Raw genomic sequence first — 12495 nt, 5'->3', positions numbered from 1 at the left:
CTCTGGCGTGATCTTTTATCCTCGCTGTCTCCTGTCCCTGTCTCTCTCTCTCTCTGAGCTGTACAGGGACCAAGGTGGAGGCCCCGGGTGGCAGGGAGGCGACAGGTGGTGGGGAGAACCTGCGCGGCTGGCCAGACTGCGCGGCCCCCCTGCTGCTAGGCTGGCAGGGAGCGGTGGGGGGCTCCCGGCCTCTTCGGTTGGAGGGGTGGAAGCCGCCTGCTGGACGGGGTCATGGTGGACACGGTTCCTCGGCCTCCTCCTCAGTGCGCCATCTGGCTGCCCATCTGGAGTCCGGGGTTCTCAGCAGCTGCCAGCAAGGGGGCGGGCCCACGACCTCACGGGCGCTGGTGCTTGCATAAAGCACAGCTAGACCCTCTGAGCTAGAGGGCCGCGCAGGACGAGACCCCAACGACTGCAGTTCTGCATCCTGCAACACCCCTCCCCGCGATTCAGGAACGTCCTCCCCCCCACACACAAATGAAAGCATCCTGGGACCGGAAGCTGGGAGCAAGGCCTGGCTGTCGAGGGGGCCGGGGCGGGCGGTGCCCACTGCGCTCAGCAGAAAGTCCGGGGAGCAGTTCATGTCAACTGAAAAATATCTCCCTGACGTACTTTAGTGCATCCTCCTCCTCCCCCTCGGGGCTTCTGCTGCAGGGAGAGTCCGTGGCTTCTGGCCCACGGGAAGGGCTGAGGCCTAGAGCAGGCGAGGAGCTCCCACCGCCCTCTTCCTCGCCGCTGCTCCCTGGGGAACTGGTGTGAGGAGACGCAGAGTAGGGTGGGGAGAACTGCAGGTTATCAGTGGCCGCCAGAGTCGGCTCTTCCTGTTTTCGGCCCTGCAGAGCAGAAGACATGACAGGCTCAACACAACAGCAGCGGGGTGGGTTTCCCGGACGCAGTTTGTCTGAGTCCACTGCAAAGCCAGCAGCACGTGACCAGGACAGGCAGTGAGTGCTGCCCGCGTTGTGGGCACCGCCCGCTCTTCACCCCACTGCTCCCCACACCTCAGGCTCAGGGCTCACCAGGGAGAGACGCGGGCCTAGGTATGAGGAACACATGAATAGAAGGGGAAAGGCTCCCACTGAAAAACCAGGAGCCCAGGCGACAGAGCCTGCTCCGGGCCTGACTGGGCTAGCAGCGGAGCTTCAACTCCTTGGGAAACCAGCGGCTCTGCAACTTCACGGCAGTGTGGCTCTCACTCCTTCAGGAGGCCAGGGAACTTCCACAGCCTTCTACTCAGAGGAGAGCTGGTAAGCAGCCCTCCTGCTCGGCTGGTCCCCTCCCCTGGGTGCCCCTCACAGGAAGCAGCTGAGGGGAAGGGCGAGCAAGAGGAAGCCGTGGGAGCCTGAGGCAGCCTGAGAGCATCCTCGGTTACCAGGAGCAAGGACCTATGCTAGTCTGAACCCACGAATGACTTCGAGTCACAGGAGTCGGGACGTGGGGCTGGTGATACCTCGATCAGGATCCCCAGTGCCACATCCACCATTTCAGCTTCGTTCAAGCAGTACACGGTCCTCGTGACAGGGGCCCTGAGATAAAGACACAAACCACGGCTGAGGGCAGAGGGAACCACAAGGGGGAAGGGGATGGGAGCGTCCTCCCTGGGGTCAGGAGGGGTAGGGGTACTGCTTCTCAGGAGAATGTCCTCACCCCGGGGGCGGCAGGGACAGAGCACAGGGCTGCCCACCCTCCATGGACTCCTCACAGCCGGGAGTCGTGGCACACACCAACCCCTGCCCTTGGATTAGTACAGGCGGATCTCTGGAGTTCAAGGCCAGCATGGTCCACAGAGCGAGTCACAGGCTAGCCAAGGTTACACAGACCCTGCCTCAAAGTCAAACAATGGACACAACAAACTCGGGCCCTCAGGCCGGGGCCCGATTTGTACCTGAATGTGAGAATACATTTAGACAGAGGCTGCAGTAACTGCAGAGGGTACAGGCCGGCAGGGCAGAGCCAGCGAGCATAGCACTGGAAGCCTAACGCCCCTTCTGAGAGAATGGCGGGGCAATGGCGGGGCTCTCCTCCCCACCCACGTGATAACTCTCCCACCCCCAGTCACCAACGTTCACCTAACACCCACAACCTCTGGTTTCTGACAGTCCTCAGGAAGCGCAGGCACCACCCGGGCCACGGGAGTTCAGGTCCACTCATCTTGCCAACTTACAGTTTTGGTCACAAATGAAGAGACTGGCTCTTTAGTCAACTGGCTCCCGAGGCCATGGTTTGTACACAGAACTGCCTGTGCCAACAGCCAGACGCAGGGCCTCAGCAGCACCTGAGCCTTCTCTGGGAGGGGGCAGCTGAGACCGCAGACGCTCACCCACCTCACTGCCCCGCCCGCCCTGAGAAGAGCCGTCCACAGGCTGGCCCACCTTGTTGCCACCCTAACTGGCACGGTTGCTGTCTTCTTCCTTTTGGGTGTCTTCACTAACGACTCCCTCTTCTCTCCCACGGGGGCTGTCATCCATGAGGGAAGGACCCTCTTCTTGTTCTCAGATTTCAGGGCTTCCATGACGATAGTTTCCCACGCTTGGCGACTTGCTTCTCTGGTGCAGCACCAGAGATCCCATTCTCTGTCACACCGGGCTTATCTGTCCCCGACGGGCTCCGATCTTTGATGCCTACAAGGGGGAACCAAGTCAGTACATTCCAGTCGGCCAAAGCTCTTTCGGTCACCAGCAACAATTACTGGTCCGTGTGCAGCATGCTAGAGGCCAGCAGAGCCCACAAGCCATGTGTAGTGCGTCAAACGGAGGGACAGCAGCAGGTAGGACCAGGGGGCCTGCGCACAAAGTTCTGCGACCACTCCATTGCTCTGTGCCCCACCTAAGCAGCTGGGGCAGCAAGAAGCGATTTCCTGCCACCTCTGCACCCTGGGAAGAGGGCAGGCAGCAACGCCGATCTCCCTTTCCATTGCACCCCAAACAATAGTCCGTGAGGATAGATTTCTCACCTCTGCAGTGATTGGGTTGCTAGAGCCCAGAGGCCTCCTCCTCCTCCTCCTCCCCCTCCTCCACAGGCTTCATTAACCAGGGCCCCCACCCTCACCCCCACTCCAGCATATACCAGGATGTATGATTTGGGCTCATCCAGGGTGGCCGTTTACAACCTCATTGACACGAACAAACAAAAAAGAAGCGAATATGAAACCCTAGCAAGGGCATCGTCCCAACCCGTCCAGTCACAGATCGGGAGTGGGTAAGAGGGATGCCATCCCGCGACGCACGCAGAAACGTACTCGATGCGGCCGTGCGCGTATCGTTGCGCGCCCACTTTACAGACGGGAAACCGGCGCAGAGGCACAGTTTACGCGCGCAAAGTCGCAGACAGCTGGGCGTCAAGCACCGAGCCGGCGGCCGCCAGGTCCTGCCGACCGCGTGCTTTCTGGGGCTCAGAGCTGTTGGGGTCGGGCCCGGGGGCGTCCCTGGACAATCTCACCCCGAAGCCACTCGCGGGGCCTCGCTGCGCTAGCCGGGAGCTGGCCCGGGGCTCCCTCCTTCCCTCTCACCCGCAGAGGGCGCAGAGCGGGGACCCGGGGACGGGACAGGCGGGGAGCACGCAGGGCGCCGCGGCCACGCTCTCGGCCGGTTCCGGGAAGGGATTCCGAACGGCGGCGCACGCACGCAAGCACGGCGCATCCCACAGCCCGTCCCTTCCGGCCCTCGCGCGCCCCCGACCCCCGCGCGCTCCCGGCCCGCCTCGGGCTGGCACGGAGGCTCCCGGGTGCCCCCTACAGACCGCAAGGCGCAGCCCCGGGCCCCGGGTTCTGTCCAGGGCTGTGGCTGAGCGGCCGCTGCTGGCTCTTAGAAAGTCAGTGCCCGGAGCTGGAAACTGGGGAAGGAAAGGGGTTCTGCTTTTGACAGTCCTGCCAGAGGATCCCCAGGAGGGAACCAAGTTCAACACGACCCAGGAGACGACAGTTCAGAGAAACCAAACTCCCGTTTACTAGGTTCAACATGCAGGTTGGCAGCCCAGGGTGCCCTCTTGCAGAAGGGCGCCCCAGCTGCCCGGGTTCCCCAGCTAAACTCGCTCAAGATGTAGGGCAACCTGGGGTGACCAGGAGAGAAGTCCTGGGAGACAACGGCTGAAAACACGGGAGCAGCCGTCATGGGAGCAACCTGGCACGCTGAAGTAAACGGAAGTTCAGATTCTGTTTGCCCCAAACGAAGAGCGACTATATTCGATTTACAGCAGGTCACTATATTCCATTTATAGCAGGTCAGCCAGTTACACAGCAGTTTCTGTCGAAGGCAACTCCGGATTGGAGCACCCACGACATCTCTGCGGAGCCTTCTTGAATGCTAATCCTCAATCCTTAACCAACAGCCTGGGCCAGGAAATGAAAGCCCCAACTCTTAGTGGCATAAACCAATGGCTTCCAACCCCCCAGGTAGAGCTAGGGTCCGCCCAGTTGCTCTTGAACTGGGCTAGACTCGAGGCTGTCTGGGAGGGCAGCCCCTGGCTGTCATGAAAGTAACATTCACTTGCCTGTAGTCTTCAACCTCACAGGATGTGGGGCAACCATGTCTAATGGGCTGGATGGAAAGGGCATGTTGCAGGAAGGAGTAAGGAACCTGTGCTGGTGTCAACATGGGTTTTTATTATTTTTTAAATGACAGAACTGAATGTGGCTATTGGATATAGTAACAAATGCCAGTTAGCTTCATTTAGTCGGCCCACAATGTATTTATTACTGTACTTTCAGACCTCAAGTCCAACTCCTGGGCATTTGAACACCATGGGGTCTGGGCTTGGGGCTGAGCAGAGATCGGTCCCTGAGCACAAGGAGGGAACTACGGATTTGCACCTGTGGGGCTTTTCACATAAGCCAGGCCAGGTTCTCCGCCTCTGGAAGAGTGGCTCGTAGTCTGTGGTGGAGCCTGCCTTCATGGTTGGGCCTCACGTCAGCCTCACCCAAGACAGCAGAGGAGGGAGCCTTATTTAGGAAGGCGAAGGATCCCCAGAAGGGAGCCGAGGCCACAGTACACCGCTGCTTCTCCCAACGTAGGTACCTGGGGTTACCCGACTCCAGCCCTACAGCCCACAACTAGCCTGGAGCCCAAAGAAGCTATCAAATGACTGTTCCAAGCAGTCACTGTTCATGGAAGCGGCATTCCCTAGGTAGGTAACAGGGTCACCCCTGCCAAGTGTTGGGGGCCCAGGCCCAGGCTTACTGACTCTGTGTGGCTTCTTCATGAGGCTGGCCTCAGCGGTAGGATGTAGGACTGACTGGAGGGGACTTTTGTTTCTCCCCATTGTGAAGAACCTGTCTCTACAAGGTCCTCCCAAATGAGGGAACAGAGAGCAGGTGTACAGCCATAGCTGGCCCAGGCTCGGCGAAGCCAGGCTGAGGGTGCAGGCAGCTGGCATTATTCAAGCTCAGAGATTTCAAGCTGGAAGAATGAGAGCCACCAAATGAGAGTGCTGGGAACAGAAGACCCTAAGGAAGAGGGCAGCTAGAGGCCCAGACCTCAGACCCCACTGTTGTCTGGCGGAAGACACGCCCATCTTGGCTTGAGCCCAGAGATGGCACTGTGGTCCAGATCTCAACTCAGACAAAGCCACAGGCAACCTCGTGGGGTCCCGCCAGCAGCATGGCAGAGAGATGGTGACGAGTGAGGTTTGAGAACCAAGGCAGGAAACCACGGCTATTGCCAGGGCCAGGTGACTCAGACATTCTAGAAAGGGACACCAAGTGACTGCAAGAGCATTGTTTCTCTCTCGTGTTTTTTTTTCCTTTAAAAAAGAAAAAGAAGCAATTATGTACAAAATACTGTCAGTTCCTCGACCATGAACACGCCCTGCACCACTAAGGCTCGGTCCTCGTTCATCCTGTGCTCTGTAGCATGCCCTCTCCGGCCACCACGTGGTCTAGGAAGTACACGCATCCCGTCCAGAGGCTCCTACTCCAGTAGCTGCAGCTGCATGGCTGAGCCGGCTCGGCAGTCTTGCCCTGAAGACCCACGGCCCTGACAGTGCAGAGCCAGAGGGAAACGCTGTCCTGTCTCGTCTCTATCCTACCGGGGACGATTCTGTTTGCCATGTGTCACTGCAGGCAGGACATCAGAGCTTATGGGCCAGGAGGGTGGTCAGCTTGATCTTGCCATCCATGGAGGCTGTTAGGCACGTCCCACAGTCCATGGCAGTGCTCCAGTCCACAGTGACCACGGGGGCCCGGTGGCCACCCAGACTCAAGCAGCTCTCTAGAACTTTTTCATCGCCGCCCAGCTGCAAAAGCACAGGAGTGAAGGGAAACATCAGCAGACGCACACACACAGGCGCACACAAACATACACTTCCATTCAGTATCAGTGTCCAAAAACTACCTTGAGCCTGGAGTGGCCACCCCAATCTAAGAATGTGGCGCGGCCCATGCCCCTACCTTTCTGGAAAGCCTGTTTGTGATGCTTTCACTTTCCTGAAGTGGTCAGTCCACCTCATGTGGACATCAAGTCCCTGAGGTGCTGTTTCCTCTGCTGCCTTAACCTAGCTACGGGCTGGCACTCCACACCTCGCCTGTCTGTTTCCACGGCACTCTCCTGGTACAGCCTCACCCGTCAGTCCCTGGTTGACTCTGCACTGTGTACCGACTCACTCATTTGAGGCACCCTTCTCACTGTGGGCATGCAAACTTTGGGAGGGCAGGACCTGACCAGCTGCATCACCCCAAATGGGGCCTGGTACAGGAAGGCCTTCTGCAATCAAGTTTTCAAGAAGACAAAAACATTGACAGCTCAGTGGCTAACAGCGCCTGTTGCTCTTGGTGAGGACTGGGTGCGTCCAACTCTTAGAACTGTGTAGGGTTGTTCATAACCACCTATAAGTCTAATTCCACAGCATCCAACACTTTCTTCTTGGTAGCACACACGTGCATAAATACATACATGTAAATAAAGATAAAATAAATCTTTAAAAATAAAAACCATGTAGACAACTTGCATCCTAGCTTCACAAAGGACACCCTCAAACTTCTGTCCTGTATGTGGACTTTGGTATATTTGACCAACAGGCCTCCCATAAAATAACCTATTCTAGATCAGTGATGAAAGCAATCTACCTAGCTCAGACCCATGAGGTACATTTCCCTGCCCAAATTCCCAAGCCCTAACCCTATTTAATGTCTTCCTTAGTATGTATTATTCCCAAAGAATAGACAAGAAAAGGCCAGAATCTTATCAGATGCAGGACACAGGGTCACACTCAGCTATGCAGTGCATGGTACACAGGACACAGGGTCACACTCAGCTATGCAGGACACAGGACATGGGGTCATACTCAGCTATGCAGTGCACAGGACACAGGGTCACACTCAGCTATGCAGGACACAGGACACAGGGTCACACTCAGCTATGCAGGACTCAGGACACAGGGCACACTCAGCTATGCAGGACTCAGGACACAGGACACACTCAGCTCAGATCAGACAGGCTGTCCCCCAGGGAGAAACCCCTGCCCAGCAGGACTCTGCCGCCCCGTTACCTTGTAGATGATGCCCCCCGTGGCAGAGCACGTCAGCATGTAGTTGCCCTCTGAGTCGAAAGCGAAGAGCCGGCCCCTGGGAACTTGAACCTGCTTATAGCCACTGTAGCCAGACAGGACGAAGGGACCAGTGGCGTCTGAGGGCAGGCTGTGTTCAGACACCTTGAGGCCACTCTTGTGGATGTTCCACTGGATGAACTGCAGACACAGGGGCTCCCTCAGACATCCGCACAGAGGCCACGACCCGGGATTGCTGGGCGCTCCCCACCTTGGCCTGGGAGGCAGAGCCAGGGCTCCCCGTGTCAGTGACTGCCTAGGGCCACTGCCTCCCTTGCCCGTCTTTTACGGGCAGGAAGCAGCACAAGGCTATGGTGACCACAGACTGCCCCCTCGGTCCCTCCTCTCACCAATACAAACTTTTTCAGGCAGAAAAAAAAATCTAGGAAACACTGAACAACTTCACATCAAAGCTCTGACTTCCTCCTTCCTCTGGTCTAAGTTCAAGAGAGGACAAGGGACAGTCACCAGCTTTGCAGGGCCTTTTGGTCTCTTGGGTAGGGTTGGGGTGGGGATGCCTAGATTCTCTGGACCTTGGAACAAAGTATAGAGGACAGATGGGCAGATTCCAAACCCATTTTCAGTTTCTCAGCAGTACAATCACATGCCGAGTGGGGTGTTCTCGGTTTCACTTGTGATGTGGATAATTAACAGCCTACACCGTGAACCGGCTACTTGGCTTCCCCGGGAGTCTACCAACACAACAGGATGTCAAACTTTAACTTAAAAGCCCTACGTGGACTTTTCAAAGGAAGAATCGAAACAGGACACTGTGGTATATATACATTTGTAATCCCGTCCCTAAGAGAGACTGAGGAAGCAGCATCTTGGAGCCCAGGAAGTTGAAGCCAACCTGGATGTGGTCTCAAAATAACTTAAGTAAGTATATAAATAAAATCAATGTAGTTAGGTGGCTCACATCTGTTATACAAGTATTTAGGAGGCTGAGGCAGGATTGCCAAGTTTTAGCCCAGCCTTGGGCTATAGAGAAAGATATGATCTAACAAATAAATAAATAAATAGAATTTGTTTTGTGGTCACTGTCTTCAGTGGGGAACACGAACAGTATAATATCCCACAGATTCAGGAGGATGCGTGAGACAGCTAAGTCTTTCTTCTGCCTCTGCCTACCCTCACCTTCTGCCCAAGGCCATTGTCATTCCTACTTCATAATATACCTTCTACAGAGGAAATCTACAAAGGGCATTGTCTTATACTCTCTTAGGAGACACGGGCTTCCTTTTACTTCTTTGGACTTTTCTCAGACCTGTTTCCCAACAGTATGCTGACTCCAGCATTGTCTGGTGACCATGACCACAACTCACCAAAGAATATGTTCCCCTTCCCATGGTTCCATCTATGGTTTTGCCGCAACCAGGAAAACGGATACGGAACTCCCATAGCCAAGTCGCCCTGAACTCACTGAACCCCACAGAGACTTGGTGACAGACTTCCAGGTATCCCTATCTCGAAGAAGACGAGCGGAGGTGGAATGAAGCCCTAGGCCACAGAGCTTGCGGATGGTCTGGCCACCACCAAGTGCCTACCTTGCCGTCCTCACCGATGCTGTACACGGCATTCTCATCACAGCTGAATTCCACGGAGTAGACCTCTCCGGAGTGGGCCCTCCAGCTCATGGCACACTCATGCTGCTGCATGTCTGGGGGAGCAGGACACCACTCAGGTCCAGACCACACCTGGAAAGGCTCCACGCACAGCAGGGGTCCCCACCCTCCTTGGTGACAGCTACTCTTGAGGACGGGGGACCTCCCAGACCAGAAAGTGCTGGCCCTGCCAAGCCTACCTGCCTCTGAGCAGCCTCTTGACTGGGCCAAGGGGAGGACTCAGGGTCCTTGGGGACAGCTAGAGCTCACTCGGGGGATCCTGTAAGTCTGGGAAGACAAAGGCATCCTTCCTACTAGACCTCTATAATTGTCCCCAGGACGCCTGGGGATCTGTTACATAGGGGTCACCTTATCCTATTCTAGAACCTAGGCCTGTCTACCTGGGGACAGAGGACAAGCTACCTTACAGCAATTGAATAGGATGGCACTTTTCTTCTGTGACTTCCTGAATTCCACACAGGTGACAAGGACTCAGGTCAGTCAAGCTTGAGGTCAAAGGACTACTGAGCTCTGTCCCCTCCCCTGTCTACAGACAGTAAGCACAGACACGTTGGCTGTGGTGGAAGTTTCGAGAACACAGCAAAGTCAAGCAATAGAACATGCACCGGGAACTGGGCTTGTGTGACGGCCTCAGCTCCCGCTGGGTTATTTAAGGAGAGGACCAGGGTTGCCACAGCATAACTTACGTACCAAAGAGCCGGATGACACCATCAGCTGCCCCTGTGACCAGCAGGTTCCCGTTGTGGTTGAAAGCTGTGCAGTTGATGGCGATGGGCTCCGGGTCCAGTGAGAACTGAAGCTGTGAATACGAACAGGTGCACCATTAGCATACGGTCCAACGCAGACATCCCGCTCGATCCCCCTCCACGGTCCTTTCTGGAGCCGATGACATGAGTCTCACTCAGCGAGAGCACACCGGCCGACTGACTTCGAGAGGCAATAATCCAGGCCAGGGCAGTTGCAAGTAACCCGTATCTCAGCGGCTCATGGGTTCCTTCCTCATGCGGACTCCAAGCTTGGTCCTACTGAGCATGCCTGTGGCCATCAGGAACTAACAAATCTGTCAACTGCCTTCCACTACAGGCAGCCCTGAGTGACAGAGGACACACACATCCCAAAGCTGTTCCAGCCCCTTCCTATGGATCCCAGCATCTCCACAGGACCTCACAAAGTCACCTCAGAAGATGTAAATAAGGCCTACTAATCTGATAATAATAACGAGGAACACCATTTCCAACGGCACGGAAGCCTGCTGGGACTAAAACTGCAAGACCGTGTTAGATGATGTCACTCACACACAGGCACAGCACTGGGCTGCAAACAAAGGTGTCCTCAAGACCAAAGACACGGGAGGGCAAGAGCCTCGAGGACTAGAGACCCCAACAGGAAGGAGGGCACATCAGAAGCCTGGAGCCCACAGTGAACGGCCTGGCCATGCCCGGTGTCGAAAACTTTCCACATGCTGCTGAGACTCCAAAGAGAGACATCCTCTGTGAAAGGATGAACTAGAACTTCTCAGAAAGTGCTAAGAAAGTGCACCTCTCCGCCCAGCAGAACCACAGGCTGCTGTGGGTCACAAACAAGCTCACAACCCCTTTGTAGTCTAAGACTGGATCTCAAAGTGTTCAGTTGTTGCTGGAGCCCCTGTCACCTGGCAGAAGTGAAGGCAAATCTTTTCCAGAGAAACGCACCTCCCTACAGCAAGCGTCAGTGTCTGGACAAGGATAACAGGCCAGAGACGGGAACCGGAAGTAGAAATTCACAGGACACAGGACACGGGAAGGTAGGGGGAGAGAAGCAGGCATCTAAGGAAACGGCAGGGATGGGATCACCAGAAGACTGCAGAACTTTTGGTATGTTTAACAGAATGCCAGAGCGTCGGCAGAAGAGGAGACGGCAGCATGACCACACCGTGTGGAAGGATGGTGCCGCACCCCTGGAAATGAGAGACAGGACCAATGTCCCCACAGGCCCATTTGAAGACCGGGGACAGTAGGGGGGGGCCCGTCTCTGTTAAAACTGATGCAGTGATCTCATGAAGACAAACAAAAGAAGAGTTGCTGTCTAAAAAAACTAAAAAAACATCAGATTGCTGTTTCAGAAGGCAAGAGAGAGCCAGAAGGAATGTTAACACTGGAAAGAACATGACTAAGAATTTTCCAGAACTAGACAAAGACACGCATCCTCTCATGCAGGAAAGGGAACAAATCCAAAGCTGCAATTTTAATTTCATTTATTTATTGAGGCAGGGTCTCGAGCACTGGAGACTAACCCTGAACTCCTGACCCACCTGCCTCTACCTCCTAAGGGCTAAATATACAGATGTGCACCACCACACCTAGTCAGTTTTTGTTCTGTTGGTTTGTTTTGTTTTTTTAAGCTTAGAATATCCACACTGAGACACCCAGACCCGATCTTAAAATAGCCAAAGACAGAGGAGGGTGAGCTGTATTGAGAGCCAACTTCTTTGTTTCAGCACAGGCGGCCAGAAGAGAAGACAGGACAGACAGTTAGGGGGTGGACCCATTTCCAACTAGAATACAGAACTCTAGAAAAACACGTACCTGTGACTCCACACACATTAACCCTGCAAGCCCCTGAAGCCGCAACTATGATGTGCGTGTGATCTACCTGTGTGCTAAGGCACCTGTTAAACTGCAAGGAGACAGCAACTCAAAACTCAGACAGGATCTCCGTGAAAGGGGAAAGGAGACAGAGACCAGAAGGGCCGACGAGCACAAGGACTGATGGGGTCAACGAGAGGGCTCAGTGGGTAAAGGTGCTTGCCACCAAGCCTGATGACCTGAGTTCAATCACTGGGACCCACAAGGTGCAAGAAAACCAACTCCCATAGGTTGTCTTTTGGTTTCTACACAAGTATGCTCACACTTGCACTTGCTCTCTTTCTCTCTGTCTCTCTCTCTGTCTCTCTGTCTCTCTCTCTCTCACACACACACACACACACAGACACACAATTCAATGTTTTAATTAATTAAAAGAAGTACTAGTGATGTGCTCTTCTAAATGAGGAGCCCATTCCATCGCTTTTCTTGTTTCCCTACATTCTTTCCTAAGTATTCAATGTTCACGGTAAAACCTGAAATCCCTGAGTAGACTTAAGGGTTACGAATTACACCGAGAACTTTGGAGGAGGATCCTAGAATGCCAACACAGAAGACGCAGGCCTAAACTGTGTGTGGAGGACAGTAGCAGAACCCCCCAGAGGCCCTGCGGCTGTCCCACCAGGGGTACTACGGGCAGGTTTAGGACACGTCCCTAGAGAGTAGGGAAAATGGTCAGCCAGGAAGTACACTTTGAAGGTGGCATTGACTGT

General features: G+C 54.9%; 2 protein-coding genes across 6 annotated transcripts in view; both read right to left on the bottom strand.

Moving 5' to 3' along the window:
* Nucleotide 1: 1 nt before the first annotated feature.
* Nucleotides 2-3643, bottom strand: Cyren (cell cycle regulator of NHEJ). 4 transcript variants are annotated; one of them, XM_005082390.4, is made up of 4 exons: nt 3239-3643; nt 2373-2621; nt 1451-1526; nt 2-833 (listed from the first exon to the last, which is right to left on the bottom strand). In XM_005082390.4, exons 2-4 carry the CDS (start codon nt 2510-2512, stop codon nt 585-587), a joined length of 465 nt encoding a protein of 154 aa, XP_005082447.1. In that variant the 5' UTR covers nt 2513-2621; nt 3239-3643; the 3' UTR covers nt 2-584. The 4 variants fall into 4 exon arrangements, with proteins under 4 accessions (XP_005082447.1, XP_021089934.1, XP_021089935.1 ...); XM_021234275.2 differs by having other exon boundaries at nt 3439-3643; XM_021234276.2 differs by having other exon boundaries at nt 3509-3642.
* Nucleotides 3644-5710: 2067 nt separating this feature from the next.
* Nucleotides 5711-12495, bottom strand: part of Wdr91 (WD repeat domain 91) — a 34593-nt gene continuing 27808 nt past the window's right edge. For both annotated transcript variants that reach the window (XM_013122262.3, XM_005082391.4), the window contains 4 exons: nt 9852-9960; nt 9084-9196; nt 7480-7677; nt 5711-6228 (listed from right to left, as the gene is read on the bottom strand). In XM_013122262.3, the coding sequence (XP_012977716.1) occupies nt 6064-6228; nt 7480-7677; nt 9084-9196; nt 9852-9960 (585 nt within the window). In that variant the 3' untranslated portion in view covers nt 5711-6063. The remainder of the gene's footprint in view (nt 6229-7479; nt 7678-9083; nt 9197-9851; nt 9961-12495) is intronic.

The sequence above is a fragment of the Mesocricetus auratus genome, unplaced genomic scaffold (genome assembly GCF_017639785.1).
Source record: "Mesocricetus auratus isolate SY011 unplaced genomic scaffold, BCM_Maur_2.0 Super-Scaffold_100019, whole genome shotgun sequence".
NCBI lineage: Eukaryota > Metazoa > Chordata > Mammalia > Rodentia > Cricetidae > Mesocricetus > Mesocricetus auratus.
Note: the sequence above shows the minus strand (reverse complement) of the source record. Positions and strands in the feature narration are given on the sequence as shown.

Coding starts and splice junctions, on each gene's coding strand:
- Cyren (XM_005082390.4), bottom strand. CDS start 2,512: ATGGAAGCCCTGAAATCTGAGAACAAGAAGAGGGTCCTTCCCTCATGG. Junction 1,527..2,372: donor CCAGTTAGGGTGGCAACAAG/GTGGGCCAGCCT, acceptor TCTTTATCTCAG/GGCCCCTGTCACGAGGACCG. Junction 834..1,450: donor CACTGGGGATCCTGATCGAG/GTATCACCAGCC, acceptor TCTGCTCTGCAG/GGCCGAAAACAGGAAGAGCC.